Source organism: Spinacia oleracea, chromosome 1, assembly GCF_020520425.1.
Source record: "Spinacia oleracea cultivar Varoflay chromosome 1, BTI_SOV_V1, whole genome shotgun sequence".
Taxonomy (NCBI): Eukaryota; Viridiplantae; Streptophyta; class Magnoliopsida; order Caryophyllales; family Amaranthaceae; genus Spinacia; species Spinacia oleracea.
The window spans coordinates 127,358,727-127,376,090 of record NC_079487.1 but is presented as its reverse complement, the minus strand read 5'-3'; the positions used below and the strand labels follow the sequence as shown (position 1 = coordinate 127,376,090).

General features: G+C 32.0%; 1 protein-coding gene across 1 annotated transcript; it reads left to right on the top strand.

Annotated features, from left to right (window-relative positions):
• The first annotated feature begins 9,337 nt into the window (after positions 1-9,337).
• On the top strand, positions 9,338-10,889 carry LOC110782983 (zinc-finger homeodomain protein 8-like). Its single transcript, XM_021987274.2, has one exon. It carries the CDS (start codon positions 9,505-9,507, stop codon positions 10,600-10,602), a length of 1,098 nt encoding a protein of 365 aa, XP_021842966.2. The 5' UTR covers positions 9,338-9,504; the 3' UTR covers positions 10,603-10,889.
• The last annotated feature ends 6,475 nt before the right edge of the window (positions 10,890-17,364 follow it).

Here is a 17,364-nt window from a genome sequence, read left to right as displayed (position 1 = left end):
AAACATTGTCTCAAACATGCACTCTCCTTTAAAGTGAAGAGAACATAGTTTAGTTCTAAGATACGGATTAGGTTTTTGCTACTAACTTTCGGCACGTACATCATTTAATATCTATATCATTCTATATCTATATAATTAACCCTTGTGGAAAATAGTTGTTGAATATGGGTTAGATGTAAAAGCCAAATTAAAAAGTGAAAAGCTAAAAAAAAATGTTAATGCGGCAAATAATTGCAAGTAATTTGGAAAATAGATATGGGTTTTGATCCCCATAGCTAGGCAAGACAGGGGACTAATAATGGGGAAGTAGAAACGTAAAAATGGTGGAATCTTAGATGTGGCCTACAAAGTGACATTGTGAAGTTTTACTTGGTTTAGTCAAAATTCAAAATTAGTTACTGCCTCTACTCTCTTATCACGCGTGTCATTATGAATTATTGTACAGTAAGAATGTTTACATTGTCAGAAACTACTATTCTAATCCCACTGCTCTTTTCTAATGCTATCAACATTTTACCTGTTTTGTTTTATCATCCACTGCTCTTTTCTAATGCTATCCGTATGAATCTATGATCTATGTATGCCGTACGCGTAATACCGTGACTCAAATCCGACCATATTTACTTTGGAGTTTGATCATGTGTGGATCTACAATCCATGACTGATACAGGAATTCATAATCTACAAGTATCTTTAATAAACTTATTTTAAGTTACTCGATCGTTTTAAGAGGCAGTAGTATAAAATTAGAGGTGATCATTTGCGGGAATGGACGGGTAGCGGGCCAAACCTAAGCTTATTTTTTATGTCCAACTGGCATAGAATAGAAAATGCAGGCCCTTTTTAACGGCTGACTTCTTGTTCGTACCCACCTATTAAAAGGGTCGGGCTTGCCCCGTGGGCTAACCGGTCCTAAAAATATTTTAATTTTTTTTTACTAAATATAATGAATTAATTTTTGTATTTATGGTTAATTTTTTTGTTCTGCTTAATGATCTCTACATTTTTGAGTTCCAGCTTATAAAACAAATTGAAAAAATAAAATTATGGGATATTCTTGTAACAATGTGAGAAAGAATCAAGTTATTTGTACTAAATAAATAACGAAAATGATAAAGGTCGCAACATGCGACCTTTAAGCCGTGTCATAATGATGACATGGCACGCTTATGTGTCATGATTTAAATTGGAAACTAAAATATTTAACTTATATAATCTATTATACATGTTTGAAAAAAAGGTAGGAAAATCATAATATTCTAATTTGTTTCCTTATTTATACCGACTACCTTATTTATATATTTACATAGTAAAAATATTGTATTGATAGTAAAAATATTTTGATGACACATAACATACGTGGCGCCTATATGTACCAATTAAACTCCGACACGTAAGATTGCGACAACTAAATATTGTCGCAACTTGCGACCTTTATCATCACCCAATAAATAATTTAATAAAAATGAAAAATTTTACCCACTAAAAAGTCAAGATCCAGTGTTTTTCTACTTTGTACTACGTATTACTTAAGAAATGAAAAAATACAAGTATAAACGACTAACTAAAAAAATATAAAATAAATTTACTTTCTTTAATAAACGGGTCGGACAGGTTGCCCGCGACAAATATTTATCATGCCTGTGTCCGCCCCGTTAACATTATTTGGCTGGGCTTGCCCATCCAAATTTTTATTTTTTTTCCAAAACCATTGTTCAAGCACGCTATTTAAACGGAGATGGATGGACCAGGCTTAGCGGGGTGTCCCGCCAACTTTATATAAAACTCTACTCAATATTTTAATATAATTAGTAATTTAAAAAAATTGAAATGCGAGATTAGCATTTTGGGAAAATGGTGGTCCAAAAAGTTAGCACCTAAATGGATTGAGATTCTTCGCTTTCTTTTTTTGGGTATGACATTCTTCACTCTACCACAACCGAGGAATCAAACTTAAGATCGCTAAACAACCACGTTCTCATTTTAAAAATATTCAATTTATTCTAACAAATCATCAATTAATTCATTTAATATAGGTAGATGTCATTTTTTATTTTTCACCTCAATTGAAACGATATTTCAGCTCCTTAAACAAGTCTAATCTCTATTATCTTCGCCTTATTTTAACTTATTTCATTTATATTAAGATAAGATCAGATAAGAGTCAATAACTTCAGATAATATAATACGAAATACTTCTTACGGAGTATAAAATAAGGATCAATAAGTTCAAATAACATATTTTTATACCTTTCAAGAATGGCCACTAAAGTAAGATAAAATGATATAGATAAAACAAGTGGTAATAAGTTAAGATAAGATAATATAAGTGAGTTTAACACCACCTGAAATTCGCGAAACAACTTTTACCATTGACTTAAAGTTTAACAATGCATTTGATTTGCTGTGATAAACTCCAATTAATGGTTATATATAAAGACTTAGTAGTAGTTTTTAGAAATTCCAAACTACTAGCTTCACAATTGAAGTTTAAATGGGAAATTAGTTCGGACGAGCGGATTAGCTTGGGCAAGCAAATTTTGTCACGTACAATATGCTATTTTATCGTTAATTTTTAACAAAAGTATAGAGGCTTTGTTTGGCAATTAGAGCATTTAGAGCATCTCCAATACCAAGCTAATTTGACAATTAGCTTGTTATACCAACTAGCATTTCAAGCTATTTATTTGCTAGCTAATTTGTGCTCCAATTGCTAACAACTAGCTTGTTATTTAAATTAGTATCACTTGTCAGTTAATTATTTGACAACTAGTAGCAGCTAGTTGTCGTTTAAGCTAATTTAATTGGCCAATCTAATTTTTTATTTTCACTCCGGCCAATGGTCTAGCTATTACCTTGAAACTTTTATAAGTAGTAAATTTCAAGTTAGCCCTAGCTACAACCATTGAAGATGCTCTTTTAAGCTATTTGATGCAGAATAACATCATTAATTTCACTATTTTATGTTCTTAGGACCGGAAAAAACTCTACACATCAGTGTTTGCACGAGTTGGAAATCTAGTTTAATAGATACTCGTAGCACTTACACTCGAAAAACGGAATGATTTTGGCACACCTTGTAAGAAGAAAAAAAAACACACTTTTATGTGCTCTACTCACATGAAATGTGTCAAGATTAAAATTTTGATGTGCCAAAGATTACTTTACTCGAACAAGTTATGTTAAAAACACCCAATAAATATTTCACCCGGGAGCTGAGTACAAGAGTTACAAGTTATAGGGAATTGAAGCCGCGAAAGAATGGTGAAAATTGATGTGAAGTACACTGAAGATGTTGAGTCGGCTACAAACTGGATTGCTCGATCTTGTTGATGTTAACACATTAATTCTTACACCTTTTTTTTTCACGAGGACTGTCTGATTGCTGTAATAGTGTTTTCGTACTACTGTTTTTCCACATTTATTTTCGCTAAACTCTCATTTCAACGCATAGAATTTACAATAAATACCCACAACCATAACATCCCACCCTTTTTTTCTTTTTCATTCTAATAAAAATTATCAAGCTTTACTTCCCCGTAATTAAATAATTGCCGTGTTTAATATATCAACATAATTCCACTTTATTAACTTAAGTTGTGCACAGCAATATTTTTCTCAAACAAAACAAAAAAAGTTGTGCACAACAATATCGGTCATTATTATACTCCGTACATGAAGTGGGGAATATAAATTTAAGAGGTAGGAGTATGGTGGAAATTAGAGTCGTTTTAAGTGGAATTTAAGAGTAATATTATTTTCAGGAGCTTCAACGATTGATTTGTACTCGTATTGGAATTGATTGTCTTAATAAATATTTTTTTAATAACACAAAGAATATACGAAGTATCTAGTTTTTATTTCCCAAATTACCGTGGAGACACTGAAATGACAATTATTTAGGAGGAAAAGATTATTTTTAACAATTACTACGCACATAGTATAAGTTTGTGGGCCGGTAAAATTGGTCCTCAATGACTAGGCCTAAAGAAACCCAAACCTGAGTCTAGCCCGAAAAGCTCGTCCAATTACATAAGTTTAGACCTTAGTTTTTATGTTAAAACACAACCCGACTCCGGGTTTGATCCCTCGAGTCGCGGGATCAATGGCACTTTGCTAATAATCTCCTTCCATACCAACCAAAAAAACAAAAAAACAAAAAATAAAATAACATTTCAACTTGAGAATCCTAATCAACAACTTTATTCTGATTAGATTCTTATGAGCCGTAGGCAATAATATCCAACCAAGAGATTGCGGTGGTACGTTCTCAAAAATCTCTCTTGTCCACAAAAACAAAATGAGAGTGGGGATCAACTTACTTAGCTTCAAGATTGCTTTGTAAAAAATCATCCTTTATTTGGAGTACTAACTAGAATACGTAGTAGATAACAACTTCTAAAGATTACTATTCTATTAAAGTTTATTATTCGATTTATTGGAATATTGGACCACTATTTTTATTTAAAGACGATTAAAGATAAATTTAAAGACTTATTTGTACTATATGGGAATTTATTGGAACTATTATATTATTCAAGTTTTATAATTATCATTATTAAAGTCAAATTACGGTCTAAGATATCACCAATTATACGCATTTACAAAGAGAAAAATTACTCCTACTTTACAATGTGGTCGCCTTAACTCTTACAACCCTAGATTCATCTCAGCATTGTTTCTCCTCACTCCTCCTATTTCCATTGAGTAGTTTTTAAATCGACTTTTGCATCAACAAATTTAGTTGGTTAAAGACTTAAAATATCGGAATTATTGTATCTAAGACTTGAGAACTAATCTCGTCTAAGTCATTCAATTAAAGAATCTTTCTATACTAAACTAAAAACAGGTGTCATGATTTTTTAAATTTTACATAGATAACACATTTTCGAATTTCCAACTATAAAACTAATTAGACTATCTAGTTACAAAAGAACCGCAGAGGATCCAACTCCAAGTAGTGCTCAAGTTTAGATAGGTACTAGTATAATACCCGTGCGATGTACAATTTACAATCTAAATATAAATTTATATGAAATATGGTATATAATTATCATCAAAATAGAGTTTACCGATATTCCCCAAATATAAAATAATTAATGATGGATAAATTTGTTATTGCTCATTCGGTGCTTACTTATTAAAATAATTAAAACAAATAAGGGTACATAGATAAAAAAAAAAATTCATTCTAATTCACCACTTGTGTCAAACATAAATTTATCTCACCCACCCTTCACTTCTGTCGTATTAATTACCCACTTAATACTCACACAGTCGTCCCGTCAACCTCATTACCCGGTCACTTAACGCTTATCTAGACCATTTCCTTTATTGAGTTAGAGATGACCTTGAGATGGAGCAGGGCCTGCACACCTGCACCCGCCTATAATTCTCATCTCCATCCCCTCAATCCACGATAGGAATGATACTCACTCCTCCCAACCCCTATCTCGAGAGGTACAAAATAAAATTCATCCCCTCTTCATCACCTCCCTTCCCGTGTATCCACACTCACCCCTAGACTCAAATAACAGTTTTGAATTTTAAAACTCTTTTATATAGCATCTGCAAATTCGTTTGTTTGATTAGAGTTCTTGAGTATATAAACAAAACATTATAATATGTAAGTTAATAGGATCCAACTCCAAGTAGTGCTCAAGTTTAGATAGGTATTAAATCAAATTATACAAAGAGAAATGACAGCATAATTAGAGTACAAATGCAAAATTGACCACATTAAAAAAAAAAAAAAATCATACTCCCTCCGGCCTAAAATATTGCCCCATTACAATATTTTCGGTTAAACTTTGGAAAATTTGAAAACTTTGTCCATAAATTCTAATTAATAAATAATATAGTAATGTGGAGTAGATTTGTTTCAATATATATTTTTGGAATATTAATTTTTAGCGTAGAATTAGAAATATTTATATTTTAAGTCGTGTTTTGACCAACTTGAAAAATCAAATTTAGCTAGGCGATATTTTAGAGATGGATAGATTTTTGTTTAATTTGCTTTCTATAGATCGATCGAATATTATGTCTCGTCATTGTAAGGTCTATTCATCTAGCTTTCCCCTTATCACATCATCCACATTTACCAATAATATTAAATGATTGATTTTTAATTAATTAAATAAGTGACACACGAAGGCTATAACTTAGAAGGACACTAGGCTAGGTCCCGTATAACGCATGGATGAGACTAAATAATTTTTTTCTCTATTCTGACTAATTTATTTAGAATACATTTTTAATAAACAAAATCATATCAAACTTTATCATGGGTTGTTAAAAAAATTAGAGCAAATGATTATTTATTCAAATTATAAAGTGATTAGTGCAATCTTAGGTGTTTAGGGTTTCGACAAAAATACTTATGTTAGGCAAAATAAAATAAACTTATCATACCTTTATCATGTAACCGTTTCTTTTAAAATTAAATGATATCCATAACTATAACCATACCCATACGGCATACCCGCTACATAAAATAGAAGAAAATAATAATAAAAAAATGCTTGTATGGGTATTGACATATAATTACACGTTGTTTTTGTAAAACTATTGCATGTAACTAGGCTAAGAGTATAAATAATTTTTTGAAAAAGGTTTATGAAAATTAAAATACTATCTTGCTATTACGGAGTAGCAACTTACTATGTACGTATATTATAAAAACAATAATATCATAAAAAAAATGTGATTTTTTCATTCATAACATATATTTTTCAAATTAGTGTTAATATATTATGTTAAATTTTTGCCATAATACATATGAAATTAAATTTTAGAAAAAAAATAAGACAAAAATCAGGAAATTTAAAAAGATTCTTTTATTAAAATTTTATTCAAAAATAAAAATAAAAATCTAAAGACACACCAGGAGATGATATGTGTCATTCTTGGTGTGTCTTTTAGTATATAGTATTACTATTGATTGATATGACACGAACTGAAACCCCAATTTCCAACCCCGATATTCAAAAAAAAAAATAATACCAACCCCGATATACCCGCTAACTATTCTTTGGAGTGTCTCCAAATAGTGATTTTAGAACGCTTCTACCGCGTATTTAAGTAAATAATAGGATAGAGTTGTCAAAATGTTTACTCAAATCGGGTTTGGATCAGGTCATTTTAGATTCTAGGTCATAATCAGACCGGGGTGTGTCGGGATACTCTATCACTCGAGTTTTCAGGTCGAGTTTTTAACAAAGCAAGGATTTACATGTTTGCTAATAAAGAAATTCTCCATTATTTTGCAACTCAATGCTTCTTCTTACTCAGCGTGATCCATGTTCAACTTCCGTCCCAATTTAATCATCGCACAAAATGAAATATAAATAGTTAAATATCATCAATAAAATAAATAATAATCTATCAAATCACTTTTGTATTATTCCGTAGTTTTTTTGATGCATTGTATTACTCCGTAGTAGTAGGAAAGAGTGGTGTTTATCTTACTGTTTACAAAATTTATATAATGCCTTTAATTTGTGTATAAACTATAATTCATTTTTACCAACTATAACTAATTTAGTTCGATTATATATCCACTAGTCTTACATGCACGAGTTGCTTGTGTAGGTTTGCTCCTAATGAAATTTTATGCTTTTGAATGTTTATCCTTTATTTCAAAGTATTAAATTAACATAATTTTAAATTACATGCATATCGAATATGGTAAATTTTTTAATTTTTTAATCTTGTATCACATTATCTATACTTTGTATTTTATTTTTATTTTTGACAAGAAGCTATACTTCGTATTATTGAGTGAAGAAATGACGAAAATTTTAATGAATGCAACTTAATTAATAATTAATACTTCGTATAAGGATTTTTATATAATTAAGTGCCAATCTTTGTCGATCTTATTTAATCAACCTTGAAATCCTTGCAATTGGGAGAGTGCACAAGGTCAATTTAATTTCGATAGCCATAATTCGAGACATGTATATCGAGAAGCTAACCGAACTGTTGATTACTTAGCATTCATTGGTCATCACATTAATAGTCAACTAAATATTGATCCTTTCGCAGACAATATATTTTCTTATTTGATTTCCTTAGATAAGTTAGAGTACAGTATTGAGAGAAAACTATCCTAACTTTTGTGTACATTTCCTTTTTTTTTTAAAAAAAATAAAATAAAAATATAAGGATTTTTATTTTTATTTTTTATATCTGTACATCAAGTCATTGTTGACTTGCTAAACTTTATTTGAATATGACATACGAAGTACTCCAATGTCATTAGAGTAGAAGAAGAAGACGTTTGAATTTAATCCAAGAAGATCACAACATTTTGTATCATTTAATGAATACCCTAAACCAAGCATTAGTGGGAAGAATGTTAACTTTTCTTTTTGACCAAACTAAGCTAATTTGGGTTCGATTTAGTATCCTAGTAACAACTTTTGTTTTGTTGTAAATTGTAATAAATCAGTATCACTGATCATCCACGTTTTAGCTTGTGTCATGGGCTGAATCGATTTTAATCTGTAAAAGGGGGATTTAACTAATTAAGATACTTAGAATTTAAAAAATTGAATTGTAAGAGGTCGTTTGTTGATTTTTTGAATTGTTATACAAAACACAAGAAATTAAAGTTGAAAAGGAAGAAAATGTATGAACAATCCACGAGGATCACAATATTTTACGTTAATTAAGTGATCTCCATAAACTGATAAGCATCAGTGAGACTGATGAGAGTTAACTTTTATTTTTGACCAAATTAGGCTAATTTGGTTTGATTTTGTATCTAAATAACAACTTTTGTTTGGTTGTAATTTGCAATAAATTGCTAATGTAATAATGACTATCCACATTTTAGGTTATGCGTATCTTGGGTTAAAGCTTGACCCGTAAAAGACGGAAAAGTAATTGTAACTCTTTGAATTAAATATTTTGAATTATAAGAGGTTGTTGCTGTTGAACTTTACCTGAATACGATACCGGAAGTAAAGGAAGAAGAAGAAAATTAACATCTAAAAAATCCAAGAGGATCACAACATTACTTTTTATTAAATGACAACCCTAAACTAAGCATTAGTGGGAAAGATGTTATAGTAGTAGTCAAGTTAGAAATCAAATGATCAAAGTTAGCCTAATCTTAAAGAAGAAGGGGGGAGATTAACCATATCTTACGAATCAAATTATGCCTCGTAGTGGGGTTCATGTGGCCTGCCATACTCCCAATCTGCCACGTGTCCATATTACCTCTCCCTTTAAAATTTCATGCCCTAAAAATTTAAAAATAAATCTAAAAAAACTTAAACATACCCTCCTATTTTAAGTAGAGTCTGAGACATAAGTATTTATTACCCTTCTCAACAACAACTAACCCCACCAAACAAACAACCCCTTATTATTATTTCATAAACCTTTCTTTTCTAACAAAATCTCCCAACATTACCCACAAAACCTCTCTCTCTCCCCCCCTTTTCTCCCACCGTTTGTTCTTTTGCCTCCTTAAACCAACCACCTTCCACCACCATGGCCATGGACTTTATTAGTGGCCCCACCGCCACCTCCGCCGCAACAAACACCGCATTTCCTAGAACCCCTGATTCTGATACCGACACTCCACCGCATCTTCCGCCGGCTAAAAGGATCCACCTCCACCACCACCACCACAACAACAACAGCAGCAGCAACAACAGTCAGCTGGAGCAGCACGTGTCGTACAAGGAGTGCATGAAGAACCACGCGGCGAGCATTGGTGGACACGCGCTAGACGGATGCTGTGAGTTCATGCCGGGTCCCACTGCTAACCTGTTGGACCCCACTTCACTCACGTGCGCCGCTTGTGGCTGCCACCGTAACTTTCACCGCCGTGACCCTGACGACCCTGCTCCTCTCCACCACCTAATTCCACCTTCGGCGGCGCGTAGGGCTCACTCTCCTCCATCAGCCTCACAGCTCCTCCTCTCCTTAAGCGGCCATGCTCAAAGCCCCTCAGGACCATCAGATCACGAGATGATGCAGACTCCAACCACCGTCGGAAGTGGCGGAGGAGGAATTGTGATGGGGTACTACACCAGCAACAACGGAGTCGGAAGCGGAGGGCAAAATGGGAGTTTCCAAAGCAAGAAGAGATTCAGGACCAAATTCAGCCAAGACCAAAAGGAGAAAATGTACGAATTTTCCGAGAAAATCGGATGGAGGCTGAAAAAAGGAGAAGAAAAATTAGTACAAGATTTTTGCAAAGAAGTGGGTGTTGATAGATGTGTGTTCAAAGTCTGGATGCACAACAACAAACACTCCGCTTCCCCTTCTGCAATCGCAATCGCCACCGCTTCCGCAACCGTTATCCCTACCGCAACCGCAACCGCTACTGGTTCCGCAACCGTTTCGGGTGCGGCTTTGGCATTAGCTTCGTCGCAACGGAATGACAACACTGGTATCAGTACTGCAACTACTAGTATCACTACCAGTAGTAACGGAAAACATGGAAATACTAATAATAGCAGTAACAACAACAATAATAATACTAATAATAGTAATGTGGGTATGAATTGTGGTGGAGTTCTTGGTTCAGCGCTGGAGTTTAATTTTGCTAATGGTGGTGGCCAGGAAGCGAAAGCGCAATGATTAATTTGATTATTATCGATCGATCAGCTAATTATAATTTAGCTCATTATTATTTTTTGACTAATGTTGGTTTTAATCATAATGCGCTTTTTTTTACTTATTATTAGTACTCTCATTTACATAATTTCCCTACTAACCAAACTTTTTGGTTCCATGTTTAGAACAAAGAGAGGGAGACAAAAAGAAAGATGAATGTAAAAAGGATCCTTTTTTTTTTTTTTTTTTGGTAATGTTTTTAATTTGTGAATCATTTGACTAATGGGATTTGAAAATTTGTTCATGGATTAGTCATTATTGATTCGACGTGGTTACATGATGATGAAACATGATGGGTCTGTTTATCTTCGATATACGAATAATAATGGTACGTATCTTGGGATCGAATCTCGTCTACGCCATTACATCCGTTTTTTATTTTGGTTTTGTCATTTTTGGACCATCATGTCATCTTAAGGAATCATGTCTCAGCTAAATTATGTAGATTTGTCTATCTTTGTAGCTTAGTGTGAACTGTAATTTGGTTAAATCCAACTGTATCCACATTTCTGCATCATAATTTTTGAATGTCAAGGGAAAATATCAAGTTAATTAAACAACTGTTTTTTTTTAAAAAAAAATGTACAATTGCACGTTTGCATTTCTCCTTCTAAACACTACAGAATTACACATATTAGTTTCAACAGATAAGAACCTGTTTGTTTCCCGAAATACTAAAAAGAGGGAAACTTTTCTCTTTTAAAAAGATTTGCTTTTTAAAATAAATAAAATTAATTCCTTTAGATTTTATAATCCATCTGAAAATACGAATTAATAAATGTGTGTTATTTTGAAAATGTTTGAAAAATAGTCACACAACTTAGTAGAAATACATTGTACACTTGTACCTAAAATTTCAAACATGTTCCTTACTTAATGAAGTGGGGGATCCGAGAGGGAAGAAAGATAGAACTACTCTAAAAATTTAATGTGACAAATAATTCCGGACTAAGTCATGGAGTAGTAGTATACTCCGTAATTTAATTTCCTATCAAAAAAATTGAAAACTAATTATAATTAACATTTTTATAAGCTTGTTGTAAACTGTAAACACTAATTAATTATGCGTTTTATTCACATTAGTTAAGATAATAAGAGTAACGTATAAATGTACTCCGCCGACTATAACGGTGAGTTTAAAAAATCACATAATTAATCACATGATATTCCTCTCTTCAATAAATTAACATGTACGAAGTACTTAAATTCCAAATGATAGAAGCATGATACTAATGTGTTTTATAAATACCCTTTGAATAATTGAGTACATTATGTTAGTACTTAAATTTACCAACCACTCATAATAACTACAGATTTTAATTGTATCGGTATTATTAATTAAGCACACCATGCTCAACTTATGAAGTTATACCTTTGTTTTGGCAGAGTATAAAAGGTAAATAGTGGATGCTTTTTAATTACCCTCATGTAACTTCTTTTTAGATCGATGGCATTACGTAAGTATTTCAAAAGTGGGACCTTTGCATTAATTTAGTGCGCGTTATGAAGTCATGTACCTAATTTTCATTTATTTGAATTAATTTAACCAAACTTATTACTCCCTATTTGAACCCTGAAATAAGTGTGAGGTAAATTGGACAAAGTCTTACTTTATTAATACTCGTATTGTGTATGAAAAAAAATCTATGTACGTTTACTCATTCCGTTTCATAATGTTTTTCTAATTTAGAATTTTGACAGTATTCACAATTGAATAAAATCTTATAAATTATTTTCAATGCATCAGAAAAAACATTTTCACGTAGATTGTTGTTTGATTTATCTCAATGGGTACTTTAATAAATGTCAAAATTCTATAATTTTTGCTAATGTATAATTAGAGATATAAATGATATAACATAAACATTGGCAAACGTGAAAAATACAAGTTGAAACATCATTATGGAACAAATAGAGTATATAGTAAATGGCACACTGTCATTTTATGTCCATTTTAATTATTTTATTAGGACGAAAACCTTATTAGCTTCTTTAGAAGGTCCAACCCACAAATTCTCTAGGATGATAAAAGGAGAAGAAAGGATCAAAACAATACTGACATAGTAATACAAGAGCTTCATATTGAGCCATAAGCTAAGCCCGTCATTTAATTTATCTTTTGATAGGGTAATTAGCGGAGAAACCTTAAGAGAGTTGATAAGTCCGTCATTATGTTCATTTGATCATGGACTCTTAACAATATGTTAAAACAAATATAATAATTTGAAAATTGGCTTATCGTTTTAGGACAATAAAAAAAGAAGTACGTAGTAAAACTTTAGGTTTATAATGTTACACCATACCACTATTGATTATTGACTATTGTGCTTTCCTATTATTATGGTCAAAACTCTTGAATTTATGTTCGTACTCGTATATGCTAACGTAGTGCTATGGACCATTACAACAACAACATTAACGCATAAATGCTTAATATTAAAGCAAATTCAAGCAAAGTTCCTTTGAAAATACTTGTGATACTAAATTAATGATGTAATTATAGTGTGCGGAACCCTAAAGCTACATAAAATCATTGACTACAAAAAAAGAATAAAAAAATATACACTTTATTTTTATGATGTTGAGCTTAGGATAAGATAATTAGGACAAAGTATCCTCAATGATTAGATGATATTTAAGCTTAAAAAGAAGCAAAGTACATAATCTTAATTGCCTCTATTTTCGAACCCCAATCAATTTTATTTTATTTTATTATTATATTTATAGACGCATTCTTTTACAAATACAAATACTTATAAAAAAATCATCTACAGTTACTCCACATAAAATTGTTTAATCACAATCTATATCATTCATTTCCTAGTTCGTACTACTCCCTCCGTATTTTTTTAAGAGATACACTTGCCTTTTCCGGTCGTATTTATTTAAGAGATACACTTGCTATTTTTAGTAACTTATCAACCCCACCATCTAATTAAATAATACATCTAATATACCCTATCACCCACCATCCTATTAAACAAATATTTTCATAAACCCACCCCACCCTCCACCCACCAAAATGAGAGGAAGTAAAAACACATATCTGATATGTGTGTCCAAATACATATCAGAACATAAGACAAAATAGGAAAAAGGAAAAAAAAAAAACTAAATGGTACTTTTCTAAACACAAATGGTACTTTTTTTTACAAAATGGTATTAGAATGGTACTTTTTTTACATGAATGGTACTTCATTTTTTGTCTTTTAGCTATTTGTCTTTTAGTTGATATGTGTTTGTTGTTGCATGCCCGATATCCGCCTCGACGCACTCCCAAAATGACATGGTCTCCACATATTTAATTATTAAAATATCTATCCAACCCCACTTGCTTTATTATTTTATTTCATTTAATTATTCTTTTTAATACCTGTGCCCGACCAAGTGTATCTCTTAAAAAAATACGGAGGGAGTATCAAATAGGAGTAACAATTAAATAAGTGTTATACTGAATGACTAGAAACTAGATATTTTTTTTTTTAAATGTTAAATGAAATAAAATTTAATTTTAATTTATTTAACCCACTAACACCAAATTGTCCTAAGATCGCTTTATTCCTATATTCAGTAAGAGAGAGAAAAATAACATCCACCTTCTTATGACCTTATCTTATCATAAAACTTATCCCAAGGTTTTTATTTGGTCCCAAGATTATTTAAATTAAATAAAATTTATGCTGAGTACGCAATTATTATTAATTTATTAATAAATAGATTTTTTGTTAAGGCACGTCGTTTGCAAAACTTGTCCTTTTGCATTAAACCTTTGGGTGCAAATCCTGCACAAAAATCTCTCCACTCATTTTTATCTTCTTGTGTCATTTTAAGCTCGACAATTATGACTCTGCCAGAGGGGTAGTTGAAACCATATTATCATAATAAATTACTATTTAATTATTTTCAATTTTATGTTATTTTATTTTAATTTACATACATGCTCCATAATTTGATTATTGGGTACAATACGGAGTAATTTCTCAGTCCCTTAATGATTGTTCCATTGATATCGATCTTTCTTTGTTAGGAGTTATGTTGAGTGGATACAGAAAATGTTATTCAGTATTATGATATTGTAAGACTACATAAAAAAGAAAAAAAAAAACAGTAAAAAAGAGTGAAGAGAAGATTTTGGTCTTGGTGTGTCTTAGTGTTGGCGTTACTACAAGAATTTGTATCTTTAATGACAATTAATAACGACGGTTAAAAATTTCGTCGTAAAAGGATTTTGCGACGGGTCTAACAACCAAACAAAGACGGGAACAACCATCGCAAATGTATTTTATGATGGGTTAACAACGAGATTTTCCATAAATGACGGCCCCTTTTACGACGGATTCGCAACAGGAAATCCCGTCGTTAATCAACAATTATTGGCCTTTAACGATGAAATTTTCTGTTGTTAATGATACAATTTTTTGTATTGCGTTGCCGGAGGAATGGTTTTAATTAGTCCTACCCATTTGAATTACGATGATAATAAATTTTTACTTTTTTCCAATTTTTCTTATGTTAAAAGGACATGTAATATGTTAGATCTTGTGCATTTTTGACCTTTGGTCAAGTGAAAACTAATTTCTCTCTCATCCTTCTCCTTCTTCGACCCCATCTTCCACTAACTTGACACACACTTAATTACTTAAATCTCTCCTTTTTATTCTACAATCTTGACTCAAATTCATTAACTTCTCTTACCTACATGTTTTATTTTACATAGAGCTGGCAATGGGTTGGGTTGGGTCGAAATCAGGTCGACCCATTTATAAACGGGTTGAGATTTTCCCAACCCAACCCGACCTGTTTAATTAAACGGGTTGAGATTTTCAACCCAACTCAACCCAACTATAAACGGGTTGACCTGAAGTTGACCCGTTTAATTTTCTTTTTTTCCACTTTTAAGTGTAAATTGACTTGACTATAAAATTGCGAGGTGATTTTTTGTGTGGCATATCTCATAGCAAAAAGTAATACTTCAATATGTATTGACATGAATCAAAACGTCAAATAATTATTCAATGTTGAAGGAAAAATGAGAAGTAAAATCTTTCAAATAACATTCTACATATCTATATTACATACTTGGTTGAATTTAAAAGGGTTAGGCGGGTTGTTTTCGGGTTGAAAATTTCAACCTGACCCAACCCATTTAATTAAACGGGTTGGGTTGGGTTGACCTATTTAATTAAACGGGTTGAAAATCTTGACCCAACCCTTTATTATTGGGTTGCGTTCGGGTTGGGTCAATTTTTACCAGCTCTAATTTTACGTATACTCCACTTTAAATTCACCTTCAAACACAATTATTAATTTTAACAAACAAATAAATATGAATTTAAATTAATATTACATTAAATAAAAAATTTAGGTATAACCTTAAACATACATATATAAACTTATCATGCAAAATTAATAATAATAATAATAATAATAATAATAATAATAAATAAGATGAATTGCATGTGTGGCCGGCTGGCAGCACCCGGAGAGTCAAAAAAACATAAATATGCATGCACGCAGCATGCAATACAAAATTATTTTAGCAAATATTAGCCTAATACTCCGTATGGAAACAGTTAACAAATGCAATTTGCGCTTCAGTCGTCCATTTTAATGAACTTGACCTTGGGTCACATATACGACTCGGGTCAAGTTAATAAAATTTTGACCCAAGCTAGTCATTCTGTCCTGTTAATTATCACTTGAGCCAAGCTACATGTCAAGGTTGTGTGTGCTCTTAGTGACAAATTGGGATACTCGTGAAACTGTAAATGCATTTGTATTGTTTCGTTCAATCAAAGTATCTTATTTTGGAGGAAGTGTATTTGACTTATAAAAATGTCGCACTATATTTTCCTGGAAAAAAAACCCGGATAAAATGAAAAATAGGACAATTTTTTTAAGGATGAGTGAAATATAAAGTTTGATGTACACAATACATGGTCACAGCTAACACGGAATACCATATTATAAGAGGGAGTAGTAATGCTGAATTTCATTAACTACGTGGGAAGTTTGATTTGGCTGTTAGCTGCAAATATACATGATGGTCCATTCTTTATGTCATTACTAAATCAATTTATAGTACTGGGTTCTTTATTAATCACATTGTATGTCATGTTTGCTTCTGTTCAATTCACCTCTTTCATGTGACATTTTTGCAGTTTTGAATTTGAATTATTTGATTCATCATCTTTTAATTTTAAGATCTTCAATAAAGTACATTACTATTTGAATTTCCTATTATGTATTTTTTAGAGTAACACTAAATTACGTACACTACCACAGGGGCAAAACTAGCTATTTAGGTATGGGATCATTTGACCCCAATTAAGATCAGTGGGGATGGGGCGGGGCGGGCGGGGATGAGGCGGGTTCAACACAAAATCCACACCTGCCCCATCACCCATGGCGGATACAATTTTTATACCCATTCCAGCCCATCACCCGCCAAACCTACCCCCATCCCCGCGTATTTCAGGCGGATGCGGGGCAGGTCTCCCACAAAATTCGCCCCACTGGCAACCCTACACTTAAACAAAGAAATAACATTCTGCATCATCTAATATATTATTCTTGATCCGCCACTACACTACTCCGTATGATCTTATCAAAACATTTTGTTAAAACCGTAAAAGTACAAGCTTAAAGCCTTGAATAGAGGACAATTAAATTAGTTGATAAATTCAAACATGGTGTTAGAGGTGTTACTCAAGAATTGAACTATCA

What these genes read in the sequence shown, in the direction of transcription:
- LOC110782983 (XM_021987274.2), top strand. Translation starts at nt 9,505, where the DNA reads ATGGCCATGGACTTTATTAGTGGCCCCACCGCCACCTCCGCCGCAACA.